Source organism: Dasypus novemcinctus, chromosome 14 (assembly GCF_030445035.2).
Source record: "Dasypus novemcinctus isolate mDasNov1 chromosome 14, mDasNov1.1.hap2, whole genome shotgun sequence".
Lineage (NCBI taxonomy): Eukaryota > Metazoa > Chordata > Mammalia > Cingulata > Dasypodidae > Dasypus > Dasypus novemcinctus.
This window is the reverse complement of record NC_080686.1, coordinates 5020579-5036322: the sequence shown is the minus strand read 5'-3', so window position 1 is coordinate 5036322 and position 15744 is coordinate 5020579. Positions and strand designations below refer to the sequence as shown.

At 35.9% G+C, this 15744-nt stretch overlaps 1 protein-coding gene across 3 annotated transcripts in view; it reads left to right on the top strand.

Annotated features, from left to right (window-relative positions):
- LOC101445438 (zinc finger protein 709-like) overlaps window positions 1-15744 on the top strand; it is a 116465-nt gene that overhangs the window by 84561 nt on the left and 16160 nt on the right. Inside the window, exons 6-8 of one of the 3 annotated variants that reach the window (XM_058275474.2) lie at window positions 1925-2017; window positions 2555-2655; window positions 3106-10527. In XM_058275474.2, coding sequence (XP_058131457.1) covers window positions 1925-2017; window positions 2555-2655; window positions 3106-4800 — 1889 coding nt within the window. In that variant the 3' untranslated portion in view covers window positions 4801-10527. Of the gene's footprint in view, window positions 1-1924; window positions 2018-2554; window positions 2656-3105; window positions 10528-15744 lie in introns of those variants that run through there. The other 2 variants (XM_071207803.1, XM_058275476.2) reach the window with 2 other exon arrangements.

Sequence of the window (15744 nt, the reverse complement as noted above, 5' to 3'; positions counted from 1 at the left end):
GTTGGGAAATTTTCAGCCATTATTTTCTCCAACATTTCCATGCCCCCTTTCCCTGTTCTTCTACCTCTAGGATGCCAGTAATATGTATATTTGTGCATTACATGTTGTCATTCTTCTCCCTAAGTCCCTGCTGGTTTTCTCTTCTCTTTTTATCTATCTGTTCTACTGTCTGAGTTTAGATGTGCTATCTTCAACATCACTAATTCTTTCCTCTGCCTTTTCAAATCTGCTGTTACATGCTTCCACTGTATTTTTTATTTCTTACATTGTGCCATTCATCATCATCAAATTTCTTATCTGTTTTAATTGTTCTTTTTATGTATGTTTACAGTTTCTTCAGTATATTCTCAATGTGTTTTCTTAATATCCTTAATCTCTTTCTTCACTTCATTAAGTTGGTTCATGATATTTGGATCTCCCTGCTTAGTTGTTCCATGTTCTGCATCTCCTTCTGTTTTTTAGTTCATTAGACAGTGCCATGTCTTCCTGTTTCTTAGTATGGCTTCTAATTTTTGTTGGTGTCTAGGCATCTGTTTATCTTAATGGGCTTATTAGGTTGGTTAACTTTTCTTTCTATTCTAGGGTTTTTTTGTGAGTGTTAGGGTTCCTTTTTGACATTTGATTCCTCTTATTCTATTTCCTTGCAGTTGTCTGTTATCTTGAAAAAATATTAGGACCAGATTAAAAGATAGTGATAAAATAGAAGAAGAATAATAGTAATAATAATTCAAAAAGTTAGAAGAATAGCTGTAAAAGTGCTCAGAAAATATATGAGTAAAAATCATAAAATACAAAGAAGACTATTAAAAGGATGGATAGGAAAAATGAAACAAGAAAAAATAGAAAAATAATAGAATGGGTTAAAATCCAGAAAAGTGTGAAAAGAGGGAAAGAAAGAAAGGGAGGGAGAAAAATAAAAATCAAAGGCCAGCAAGAAAAGGTAGAATGAAAGAAAAGCAACAGAAGATAGAAGTAGAAAAAATGAAGGAAAGAAAAGAAGTAAATTAGGGAAGAAAAATAAACAAAAGAAATACAGAAAGTGGAAAGACAACAAAGAAGAAATAAAATGATAGCAAAAATCAACAACCCAGGATAAACAGGCTTCCCTCTTAGGTCCCTAAAGGGTTTCTCAGGCTGTTGGTACTCATCAATCAATCACCCTTCAGTCTGCCCTCCACAATAACACACCTGTTTTTTGTGTATAAAATAAAGAAAAATAAGAAAAGAGAAAATAAGGGACCAATAAAAATAACAGATGCAAGAAGACAGATTTCTTTTGTCTTCTTTATCTTTATCTTTATCACTTCCTTCTGGATAATGCATAGCATTTTCTTGTTTTATAGTTCCCCAAAGCAGCTTGCTTGGTTAGGTTTTTGCCCTTTCTTCACTGTTTTCTGTTTTTGTTTTTTGAGAGAGTTGAGCCGTGTCTAGCTACTTTGATGCAATCTTCCCAGAAGTCCCTCTCCTCAATGAATAATTTTTGAATGGATGAATAATCCACTGTCATGAAATAAGTATTCTACTCCAAGGGCTATGCTGATGTTTCAGAATGCAATAGTAAAAACATTGCATATATCGTTTTCCACATAGAATTTTATATTGTTCTGGTGGAATTTATTTTTATTGGATTATATTTGAATATAATGTCCAGTCACTGTGAAAACAGATTTTGTACCATTTAGAATATAGATGATTCCTTGTACTAGTGAATGGGTTGCTACAACCAGTGGTCCTCATTGAATTTGGCAAAAGGTCAAGGGTTACCATTTCTCTTGAAATATTCACAATGATTTGATTTTAAGTTATTGCTGCATTGCTGACCTTCAATGCTTGCCTTATTCTTTGGTAATCTACCATGTACATCACGATCATGTTTTATTACTACAACTTTTAAAATCTAGGTAAATTTTTTACATACAAACAGGATATCAAGTCTGCAAATCAGATGTGTTTTCCCATTTGGAACAAGGAGAAGTATGGAGAAAAAGCATAGGATTTTCTCAATATCAGAGTCCAGGTGAGTTTTAAGGACCAGCACATCACAAGAGGGGTCTCCTGATAGAGTGAATATGTGCTTGAATGTATTAACTTCAGGATTCCTTAAATGAGTTATGATTTCTTTAGGTTTAAATGAGTTGTGATTTTTAAAATAGAGCTCAAGATACAGGGAAATTTTAGTCACATGTGCTTATCCCATTAAGTTTTCATTCTTTATTCAAGTGTCGTTGGCATGGGAAATGGATACTCATTGGTTATTACAATTAAACTTTCACATAATCTTCCATTTCCTGGTCCTATTCTTCTATTCTTGGAATATTTTCCCCCTTTTTTTTTACCTCCCTAACATGGCACCTTTTTTTTCATATTCCATGTCTGAAAATATTTTCTGATTGTAATGTCCTATAATATTTTCTTACCCCTGGAGTATTCATTAATTTGATCTCTCACAGCTAATCCTTGGAAACATACTAAAAAGGATACTTGGAAGTTTCCAGAATTTTAATCCCTCTAATGCTACTCTAACAATTTACTCTTTTTTTTTTTTTTTTTTCAGTTATTACAGGGAGAAAAAGTGCTTTTAAAACAAGGGAAATGATTGAAATTCTATTCAACCAACCCACCTGTAGGAAAGATACTTCTAAAATCATGTCATTGGTAAGCTTAATATTGTGTACCCTAGTATTCCAAATAGATACCCAGGGATGGAATAAATTAGGAATTCAGTAAAGCCATCAAATTGTAATTAATGTTTGTATTCAGTTGTAATCCAGCAAAGGTCTGTGATAGTTTGAATTTAGGTAAAAATTAACCTAAACAGAAATTCTAACTTGAGTTCATATAAAAATTGAATTGCATAAACATGTTTCACATATATAATCTTTGAAACACCATGAAGCTCAAAATTGATGTTATCTATGCAATTAGATTGTTATAATAGAGACAATCTGTGTGTATTGAATAGAATAATGTGTATATGAAACAAACAAGCAAATATTTTAATTGGAGACTATCACTAATGTATTAGTCTAGATTTCATATGTATGTTAATGAAGACATTCATGTATATGGACAAATTTTTATAGTCTCTCATCTAATTCCCCACAGCAGAGCTCCCACACTCAAAAGAAATCCTATGAATGTAATTATTTGCAAGAAGATCCCTCAAACCCACCCACAATGAAGGAACATGCATTAATGCCAAAGAAATTCTGTTTCAGGAAACCTCTTGCAACAGTCCACAATGACCATTCATTTTTTAATCAACATAAGCATATTCACCCTAGAAGTAAGACATATGAATGTTACCAAAGTGCTAAAGATTTAATGCAATGCTCTGACCTCAGACCATACAGTGGAACTTCAATTGGAGAGAAAACCCATGAATGTGGGAAAGGATTCAGTCAATATTATCTGAAAGAACATGAGAGCACTCACACTGAAGAAAAACCCCATGAATGTCATCTATGCAAGAAAGTTTTTAGTCGTCATTCCCATCTTCAACAACATGAGAAAACTAATTCTGGAGAGAAACCATATGCATGTCATCTTTGTGGGAAAACCTTCATTCAGGCCTGTTCCCTAAAACATCATGAGAGAACTCACACTGGAGAGAAACCCCATGAATGTCATCTTTGTGGGAAAACATTCACTTCATCCTCTTCCCTTAAATACCATGAGAGATGTCACAATGGAGAAAAACCCCATGAATGTCATCTATGTGGGAAAGCTTTTATTCAACTTTCTAGCCTTAAACGACACAGGACAACTCACACTGGAGAGAAACCCTATGAATGTCATCTTTGTGGGAAAGCATTTGCTGTAGCCTGTTCCCTTAAATACCATGAGAGATGTCACAATGGAGAAAAACCCCATGAATGTCATCTATGTGGGAAAGCCTTCATTCAATCCTATTCCCTAAAAAAACATGAGAGAACTCACACAGGAGTGAAACCCCATGAATGTCATCTATGTGGGAAAACCTTCGTTCAATCCTCTTCCCTAAAACAACATGAGAGAACTCACACAGGAGTGAAACCCCATAAATGTCATCTATGTGGGAAAGCCTTCAGTCGATATTATTATCTTAAACATCATGTTAGAACTCACACTGGAGAGAAACCGTATGACTGTCATATTTGTGGAAAAAGCTTCTTTGATCACTCTTATGTTAAAAAACATGAAAGAACTCACACAGGAGTGAAGCCCCATGAATGTCATCTGTGTGGAAAAGCCTTCCTTCAATCCTCTTCCCTAAAAAAACATGAGAGAACTCACACAGGAGAGAAACCCCATGAATGTCATCTATGTGGGAAAGCCTTCACTCAGTCCTCCTCCCTAAAACAACATGAGAGAACTCACACAGGAGTAAAACCCCATAAATGTCATCTTTGTGGGAAAGCCTTCAGTCGATATTCTTATCTTAAATATCATGTTAGAACTCACACTGGAGAGAAACCCTATGACTGTCATATTTGTGGAAAAAGCTTCTTTTATCGCTCTTCTGCTAAAAATCATGAAAGAACTCACACTGGAGAGAAACCTCATGAATGTCACTTATGTGGGAAAGCATTCAGCCTATATTATTATCTTAAAGTTCACGAGAGATCTCACACTGGACAGAAACCACATGAATGTCATCAGTGTGGGAAAGCTTTTAGCCGACATTTCCATCTTCAACTACATGAGAGAACTCACACTGGAGAAAAGCCCTATGAATGCCATCATTGTGGGAAAACTTTTACTAGATCCTTTTCCCTTAAACGCCATGAGAGATGTCACACTGGAGAAAAAAACACATGAATGTGTATGTGAGAAAGATTTCATTCAGTCCTCTTCCCTAAAACAACATGAGAGAACCCATATTAGAGAGAAACTGTATGAGTGCCATGCTTGTGGGAAAGTCTACTTGTTTTGCTCTTCTCTTAGGAAACATAAGAAAACTCATACTGGAGAGAAACCATAATGAGTGTCATCTGTATGAGAAAACATTCAGTAATTCTCATCTTAGATGGCATTAGAGAAAACACACTAATGAAACCCCATGAATGTCATCTATGTGAGAAAACTTCCAGTTGACATTCCTGTCATCAGCAACATTAGACAACTCACACTGGAGAGAAACCCAGTATGTCATTTATGTATGTCATTTATATGGGAAAACCTTCAGTCAATATTCTAATCTTAAACTATGTGAGAAAACTCATACTGTAGAGAATCCCCACGGATGTTGTCTCTGTTGGAAATCTTTCAGTTGTTCTGCCCTCCCTCCAGCAAAATGAGAGAATTCATGATGAACAGAAACCGTATCATATGTAAGGGAGTTCTGGGAAAATTGTGCTGAGGTGAGTAGGCATTTCGTAACAAAGGAGCAGAGAGATGAACAAAGATGTATCTGAAGGAGCTTCTTTAGATATATATACAATGGGAAATTGCTCTGAGTCATCTTGGAGAGTACTAGAAAGACAAGCCAAAGGAAATCTGTGAGTTGCTTACTCCTGCAGCTGTAAGTGGCACAGATACCACACCCTTAGGATAAATAGCCTAGATGGAGCAGCTGTTTCATGGCTCTGAACAGTGTGAGGGGCATTCCCTGTAGGAAGAGAGATAGAAGAGGGTGGAGAGAGGTTTCTTTGCAGTGTTTGGCCACCTGAGCCCCCTTTGCATCTCAAAAGTGACCCCAACCCAAAGGGGAGAGATGGTGGGGGATCTCCTCAGGCAGGCTGTCACACCAGCTGTCACAGTAAAGAGGAATTAGATTAGAAAGAGGGGAGGGACAGAAAGGTGCCTAATCAGCAGGACTCTGCCAAACTGAGAGGAATCTAACCTTCCTGAGAAAAAGGGGATGGATAGCATTCTGAAAGGCTAACTAACCTAAAGACTCATGTTACCTAAGTGCAGAATTCCCACCTTGCATATACGAGGTTCTTGGTTTGATTCCCAGCTCTTCTTAGAGAAGTGATCCACTGGGTTGTAAGGTATCCAGCTGATTATGTATGACAGAGAACATAAAACATTCTTTTTACATTAGCTTTTATTGGATCTCTTTTCTAGCAAGGCTCCTTTTTATTTTCCTTGTTTTAATTACTAAAACCTGGTTCAAAACCTGCAGAGGGCAGGCAGTAGGGTGATTGACTGATAAACACAGACAGCCTGGGAAGCTCCTTAGATGCCTAACATGGAGGGATGTTTTCCCTTGGTTGTTTTTCCTTGGGAACTCTTTATATTTTATCTTTTTCCTTGTCTTTCTCCCTTTTAAAAATTACTTGATGCTGTCTCCTTTTCTTGTTTGTTGTATTTCACTTTTCTTTGTTATCCATTTTTCCTTTTGCTAAATTTTTCTACCTATACTATTTCTTTTCTTTCCTTCATTTTTCTAACTTCTGCTTTCTATTTTTATTTCATTCCCCTTCTTTTTGTTTGGTCTCTAGTTTTTCTTATTTCTGTTTCTCTTGCTTTCCTTCTTTCTCTGTTTTCCTTATTTTTAATTTTTTTCTCTTTTCTTTTTGCTTTTCCTCTCTTCCAAATGTATTTGGAAGGGAAAGAGGACTCACCCAGCAAAGACATATTGCAAAAGAAAAATGAAATCAAGGAAATCATGCTACATGACTTTAAAACATACTACAAAGCTGCAATGGTCAAAAATGCTTCGTATTGGCACAAGGATAGACATATGGAACAATGGAACCAAATTGAGATTTCTGGTATGCCTCCTTGCATATACAGTCAACTGATCTTTGATAAGGCCATCATGTACATTCAACTAGGAAAGAATGGCATCTTCAACAAATGGTGCTTGGAGAGCTGATTAGTCATACCCAAAAGAATGAGAGAGGAACACCATGTCACATCTTATACAAAAATTAACTCAAGATGGATCAAAGATCTAAATATAAGAGCCAAGATCATAAAGACCCTGGAAGATAAGGTAGGGAAGCATCTACAGGATCCTGTAGTAGGAAATGGTTTCATGAACTTTACACCCAAAGCTCAAGCAATGAAAAAAAAGAATAGATAAATGGGACCTCCTCAAAATTAAAAACTTTTGCACCCCACAGGAGTTTGTCAAGAAAGTGAAAAGGCAGCCTACTCAAAGGGAGAAAATATTTGGTAACCATATATCTGTAGGGAGCCTAATATCAAGCATATATAAAGAAACCCTACATCTCAAAAATAAAAAGACAACCCACTTTAAAAATGGGAAAGTTATTTGAATAGATACTTCTCCAAAGAAGATATACAAATGGTTAAAAACATATGAAAAGATGCTTACCATTGCTAGCATTAAACTGACAGGTATTTAAAAAAAAAAAAAAACAGGACTATAAGTGTTGGAAAGGATGTGGAAGAATAGGAACCCTCATTCATTGTTAGTGGGAATGTAGAATGTTGTAGCCATTGTAGAGGACAGTTTGGTGGTACCTCAGAAAACTGACTATAGAATGGCCTTATGATCCAACAATTCCACTGCTGGGTATATAACCCAGAAGAACTGAAAGCAAGGACACCAACAGATATATGAACCCCAATGTTCATAGTGGCATTCACTATTGCCAAAAGTTGGAATCAACCCAAATGCCCTTCAACAGATGAATGGATAAACAAATTGTGGTATGTATGTACAATGGAATATTACTCAGCTGTAAGAAGGAATGCAGTATTAACACAAGGAATAATATGGATGAATCTTGAGGACCTTACATTCAATGAGGGAAGCCAGGCACTGAAGGACAAAATTACATGACCTCATTTATATCAATTAAGCAAATTAAGCAGGCTCACGGAGCTTGAGTCTGGAAGAGAGGTTTGCAGGAAATAGGGAGAAGAAGGTTGTGAACCAACACCCTTATGGGCAAAATCTATGATAAGGTGGAAGTGTGAGTTGTGCAGTAGAGGAAAATGACAGTAGTATAGTGATACTATTGGTTAGGTGGTGCAGAAATGTCAGGGTTATAGTGTGGATTGGAATGTCCATGGAACTGGGGGAAATGTTGGGAGAGGGAGCAGGTGAAAACAGGATTGGTGGTTATGTCTTTCAAACTATAGTGTTGGGAATTCTCTTTTGGCAGTAGGACAAGGGAGAGTTATTGGTTTAGGGTGATAGATGTGGGGGGCATTCAGGAAAGGGTGCACCAGAGAATGAGTGTTCATTTCAACGTAGTTAAATCGGGGTGGAGACCCACACAGTATGTGGGAAGCTGTTGAACTCCCATCCTGGGGAGGCCCTCTATGTTCTCAATTAGAGGGGCAGGTGTCTATCAAGAGCATGGGTGGTGCCCAATAGGGGAGTACAGAACAATGTGTCAAACCCTCAGTGTTGTTGCACTTAACTATGAATGTGGTCCTGCAAGGCATGAAGCCAGGTAGTTGCCATGGGTCCTGAATGGAGGTGGAAGGAGGAATAGACTAGATGGAACAGGTGGCATTTTGGGGTGATGGAAATGTTCTACATGATCTTGCAATGATGGGTACAGAACATGTTAAGTATCATCAAGATTTATAAAAGTTTATGGTCCAACATATAAACTATAATGTAAACCATTGACCATTGGTGGTAGCTGTGTTACAATATTTGTACATTAATTGTAACAAATGTACCATCCACATGTAAAATATTATTAATAGGGTAAAGAGGGAAAAGGGAAGGATGTTGGGTATATCAGAATCCCCTATGTTCTGTATGTGACTTTTCTGTAACCTAAAGCTTCTTTGAAGACAAAAAAAAAAGACACTGGAGCAATAAATGGAAGACAATGTCACTGTATACATAAGACAACAGATCTTACAATGATCAAAGAGATAACATTAAAATTATTTATAATTTTGTTTTATTTACTATTTCAAACTTTTTCAATTTTTGTATTTTATTCATTATTTTAAAACTATCATTGTTATATAATTTTCCTAGTAGTTGTATGTGGTTCTTTTGTTAACTTCAGTTTTGAAGACGTTTTGGAACACAGAAGGGTTTTACAACTGTGGCAGGGGAGAATCATGGGTGCATGGTGTCAGAGACAGGGAATGCATAGGGTGAGCTTCACCTGGGGCGTACATATAAGGCATAAGAATGTGTTCACTTGTTCATGAAACATTGTCACAGTGGTTGGAGATTCACACAATAACCAAAGGAATACTGAATTCCCATCCTGGCAAGCTCTGCCATATTCTCTAATGAGACAACAATAATTCCCTGAGTACAGGGGCAGTGACTAGTGCAGGTGGATGGACCATTGACAGGCCCTCAATAGTGTTGACTGTACTTATGAACTTTTATTTTGGAATTGAACCTTATCCTAGTATTTTAGGGCTCCTAAGCATTACCTCCTCAGAGGCTCCTTGTTGCTCGAATGAGGCCTCTAAGCCTGTCTCAGCATAAAAATGCATTACTTGGTCCCCAGCATGGGACATGACTCTCAGGGTCAGCCTCCCTAGCCCTGAGAGATTAATACCTAGCACCAACAAGCATTGCAACTGGAGAGAGACCTTGATGAAAAGGTTGAAAGGATAAACATAAATGAGTTTTTATGGCTAAGAAACTTCCAAGTGAGTCTAGAGATCATTCCAGAGGTTATGCTTAAGCACACAGCAGTCGGATCTCATTGACTACTAAATATTCCCTCAGCCTGGCTCCTGAAGGCTCTGGAGACATCCAGACACTGTAGGCAAGACAGAGAGCTCAGGACTTTGGTGCTCTGCCAGCAGGCCCTTCTTTGGAATGTATGTTCCCCAGTGTGACAGAGTTGAAGTCAGTTGTGGTTTCCCTAAACATGGCTCTTTTGTCCCTTCTATTTGAACCTATAGTTAGTACTAGAGTTGATAGGTGTATGTCCATGAGTGTTAAATCTTTGGGCTGTCCACATACCAGTTGGGCCTAGAATCTCAACAGAGATTCCTACTCTCCAGTTCATTATATTCACCCAAGAAAACTAACAAGGAGATGATTGACAATGACCACCAAAATGAATAGAGTCTGCACCTGTAAGCAAGATAGTCCCATCCATCTGCCCCATGGAATCTAAACTCCCTTTAAATTAGAGGTGGAATGGGCATCACCATCCCAGAATCCTCATGATTTGGGAAGGAATGATGGACTAGAGTAAACTTACTGTTGTTCTACTATAGACATATTGTGATAGAGAAACTCATCATTGATGAGGCAGTGGCCATTGGAGACTCTGAGGGGAGGGAGAGGGGAAAATAGGAGCAATTTGGAGGCATTTTGGGGACTTGGGATTTATCCTGAATGACATTGCAATGACAGATACAGGCCATTGTATATCTTGTAATAACTTGCAAAATTGTGTTGGAGAGCATGTAAACTACAATGTAAACTATTATCCATGCTTAGTGACAAAGTTCCAAGATGTGTTCATCAATTTCTGCAAATATACCATAGTAATGAAGGAGGTTCTTGTGGGAAAATATGGACTGGCTAAGGAGTGGGGCACATGGGAATCCCCTATATTTTTTATGTAGCATTTATGTAATCCATGTTTCTTTTTTTAAAAATTAAAAGTATATGAAAATATATATATCCTGTGTTTGATCAAGCCTTAATTTTTCTAGACTTAGACAGTGAGTTTACCAAACTGTAGAGAATTCCAATGAATGTCACCGATTTGAGAAAGTAGTCATTCAATAGTCTAACTTCATATTTAACAATTCACACTACAAGGTTTTGGAAATGAAGGAGACTTTAGCCGTAGAGTCAAGCTTTAAGCATACCAGAGAAGTCACATAGTAAAGAAAGACTATGTTTTTTCTGTTCATAATTTCCTATAGTCATCTGTACTACTTCAGATAATCTAAGGAAATTCATATGGGAAAGAATCCAAATACATGTCATTTTTGTAACAAAGCTCTTAGTAAATAGATGATATAATACATTAGAGAAGTTATAATGAAAATATAATGGAATTGGCGAGGCCTCATATACTACGCTAACTGATAAGCTAATCAGAGAAATATATGCTGCATTCTATACATGTATTCAATGTTGGATTGCCTTAACTCCCAATTCATCCTATAAATCAAATGATGGAATGATTAAAAGAGTGAAACACTAGGACCATAATCACTGTGCACTATCATTCATTCAAACCTATGCTTTGGTGTGCTAAAGAAAACTCAATTTAAGATTAATGGCAACAAAACATGAAATAAGAGGGAGAAGTCTTTACTAGGAGCATGAAACCCTTTGAGGAATTTCCAGAAAATTCATGGTAGAGTATATATTCAATGAAAATGGGAAAACATTTATTGAGAGATTGGGGAGATTGTGTGCATCAGTAATTGTGTTTCTGTGAGGGGTATTGTTTGAGAGGTTTGGAAAAATGATTTTGTATCTAACAGCTGATTTTATGGATATCAACCATGGAAACATTATAGCTTTGGAGGTAGGAGAATGTGTGATGTCTTTGATTTTAGAGTCTTTCCCACATAAATGAATATAATTTTCTCATTGGGTTTCCTGGGTCAGTGATTAAATATCTGAAGGGAAGGAACAGATGGTTATTTTGATCTTAATCTTAGGGGAAACAATACTTTATCTCAGTGATGAGAATTTTTATCAGTGGCTGTGAGAATCCTGCATACAATAGTTTTCTGTACAGACAGAGGTCCAGGTCATTTCCACTGCCCCTTGCTAATGTCCCAGTAGGATGTATCCAGGCAAAACACACTGCAATAATTGTCTTGTTAATTAATGTCTAATAGATTCCAAAACCTCAGTGCCCATAGACAATGCCAATATGATGCTTGTCACTTAGAAATCTTTTCCTTGACATTAAATATTAAAAAATTAAGATTCCAAGCATGCAAATATGGAAAACTTATAACTTTTTTTAAACAGATCATTTTATTGATAATATTAGTAAAGCTTACAGTCCATCTACAGTATACAGTCAGTGGTATTTGGCATAATCACATAGTTATGTATTCATCACTTTAATCATTACTAAAGTGTTTCATTATTTGAATAATACTAAAAACAAAAAATTCAGTCTCTTTATGTTCCCCCTGCTGTACATAGCTACTATTTCTGGCTGTTCTTAAATACTTATTTATTATAAAGCAGTTTTATTGATATATAGTCACATACCATGCAATTGTATGCTAAGTGTATAATCAATACATCTTAGTGTAATCAAAGTTTTGTGCCTTCATCACCAAAAATGTTTTAGAACAATTTCATTACTCAAAAAAATGAAAAACTCCACACCCCTTAGCAGTCACCTCAGAATCCTTCCATCCTTCTACAGCCCTACATAGCGTAATCTAAATTTCATCTTTATAAATTGATTTATATTTACATATTAAATAATTGGAATCATAATTTTGCGTTTCTTTTTTTATATCTTGTGAGATATCTATTTTTTTACTCATAGTGGTCCAGTTTTCCCAGTACCTTTTGTTATAGAAACAGTTCTTTCCAGATTGAGAGATTTTTTCCACCTTGTCAGTAATTGGTTGGCCAGAAATGTGTTGGTTGAATTCTGAGTTCTCAAATTCTATGCCATTGTTCTATATATGTGATATTATAACATTACCATGCTCTTTTCATTACTGTGTTTTTGTTATAACTTTTAAGATTGGAAAGTGTGAATTCTCCAACTTCAGTCTTCTTTTTCAAAGTGGCTTTAACTACTTAGGGCCCATTATGCATTCTTATGAATTTTATGATTTGCTTTTCCATTTCTGCAAAGAAACTGGTTTGAATTTTAATTGAGAATGCATTGAATCTACAAATTGCTTTGTGTAATAGTGACCTCAGGATGATATCCAATGCATGAAACTGGAATAGCTTTCCATTTATTTAGAACTTCTAAAATTTCCTTTAGCAATGTTTGGTTGTATTGTGTTTAGTAGTTCTTTATGTACATGGTTAAATTTATTCTTTTATATTTTTTATTTATAAGTGTGAATGTATGTTTTTCTTCATTTCTTCCAGTTGTTCATTGTTTGCATATAAAAGCACTACTGATTTTGGGGTATTGATCTTGTGCCCTACCAATCTGCTGAAATTCATTTGTTAGTTCTAGGAAACTTTTTGTAGGTTTTTCAGGGTTTTCTATTAAGATAATATGTGCATATAGGGAATGCTTTATTTTTTCCTTTCCAATTTAGATGATTTTGTTTCTTTTCATGCCTAATTACTCTGGCAAGGACATTCAATACAATGGATGCAGGGCTCATCCTTGCCTTGTTTGTGATCTTACATGGAAGACTTTCAGTCTTTTACCATTAAGTAGGATGTAAGCTGTGGGATTTTTATATATGTCCTTTTTGACATGGAGGAAGTTTCCTTCTATTCCCAGTGTTATTTTATCTACAAAAGGTGCAATATTTTGTCAAATGCCTTTTCTGCTTTAATTGAGATGATCATGTAGGTATTTTATTTCATTCTCTTAGTGTGGTGGATTACATTATTTGATTTTCTCATATTGAACCAATCTTCCATATCAGGGATGAGTACCTCTTTACCATCATTTATAATTCTTTTAGTATGCTGCTGGATTCAGTTTGCTTGTATTTTGTTGAGAAATTTTACTCCTCATTTAATGAAATTTTGGTCTGTGTTTTTCCTTTCTTATGGTATCTTTATCTGGATTTACTATAAAGGTATTGCTGGCCTGATAGAATGAGTTGTTTTCCCTTTTCAGTTTCTTGGAAGAGTTTCAGCAGAATTAAAGTTGTCTTCTTTCAATGTTTGTTAAAAGTCTGTGAAGCCATGTGGTCCTTTTTTGGGAGCATGTAGATTATGGATACAGTCTCTTCATTAGTCATTGGTTTGTTGAGATCTTCTATTTCTTCAGTCAATATAGGCAGTTTATATGCTTTTAAGAATTTGTCTTTTTCATCTAGGTCATGTAAGTTATTGCCATATATTGTGACAGTTTGAAGTTCTTTTATGCCTCCCAAAAAGCAAAATATTTACGTTTTTTAACTTAAAAAACTTAAGTTTTTTCTTCCTGAGGGTATGGGGCCCTTTTGATTGGACTAGAGCAATGAAGCATGACAGTTTGAGAGACTGCCCTCCTCCTAGGCCTTATATAAATGGAGACAAAGATTAAAAGGAAGCTGCCATTTTTTATCCTGCCATATGAGAGAGGACTCAAGAATCACTAGCAGCCAAAATTTAAACACAATACCTCTAAAACAGTTCAAGGCTGAAGAGATGAGTCATAGTCCTTATACCCCACATAAGAACTTGCGAAGAGAGCAGAGGACCCAAGACTGGAAAAGAGGCCCTGAGAATAGAAGACTTATAACTGCTTGTCCACAGATGGATACCAGATGTTAGATTCTGTAAGGGAAGGCAGGGGCTCAATAGAAAATTGTGACTATCTTGCTTTGGCACATGGGAGGGCCCCAATATCACTAGTAGCTCTCATTGGTTAAAAAGCATCTGTGCTGATACTTCGCTGTGGACATTTCAAGGCCTCAGAGTTATACTCTTTTACCCTAAATAAAATTCTCATTGTAAAACCAAACCATTTCTGATATTTTGCATCACCAGCCTGTGGCAAACTAAGACACCTCTAGTTCATAATAATCCACTTCTGACACTTCTATAATTAAGTAAGGATGGTAGTAATGTCTCCCTTTTCATTTCTGATTTTCTTTATTTATATTCTCTCTCTTTTCTTCATTGTCTATCTATATGTTTGCCAATTTTATTGATCTTTACAAAGAATGAACTAATGGTTTTGTTAATGCTCTTTTTTTCTTATTTTCTTTTACATTTATCTCTGCTCTTATCTGTATTTCCTACTTTCTGCTTGCTATTGGTTTAGTTTGCTCTTCTTTTTCTTGTTCATCCAGTTTTGAGGATAGCTCTCTGATTTGAAGTCTTTCTTCAGTGTTAAGGTAAACATCTTGGGCTATAAATTTCCCTCTGAGCACTGCCTTTGCTGTATCCCAAAGGTTTCGGTATGTAGTATGTTCATTTTCATTCACCTCAAGATATTGCCTAATTATGCTTCTGATTTCCTGTTTATCCCATGGTTGTTTTAGATTATGTTGTTGAATTTCCATGAATTTGGGAATTTCCCCTCTCTCTTATTTCTAGCTTCATTCTGTTGTGTTTGGAGAATATACACATTATGATTGCAGTATCATTGAGATTTGTTTTGTGACATGACATAGTCTGTCCTAGAGAATGATCCATGTACACTTGAGAGAAATACATACATACATACATACATATATATATATATTTATGTATTTGGTCTCATGCAGTGTTCTGTATATGTCGCTTCGCCTAGTTGGTCACATGTATCATTCAATCATTCAAGTCCTGCACTTCCTTATTGATCTTCTCTCTAGATGTCTAGATGTCCTTATTGACCTTCTCTCTAGATATCAAGAGTAAGTAAAGTCTCCTATTATGAATGTAGAACTTTTTGATTTTTCCTTCAAATCTGTCAGTATTTGTTTCTGCTGTTAAGTACATATATGTTCATAATTGTTACACCTTCCTATTGAATTGTCCCCTTGATCGGTATGTAATTACATCTTTTTCCCTCATATATGTTTTTGATTTAAAGACTATTTTGTCCTATATTAGTATAGCCACCTTAGAATTCTTTTATTTACAACAGGCATGGTATATTATTTCCATCCTTTCACCCTCAACCTATTTATATTTTAAATGTAAGGTAAGTCTCTTACAGACAACATATAGTTGGTTCATGCTTTTTAATACATCTTGCCAATTGCTTCCATTTGAAGAGTTTATTCTACTTA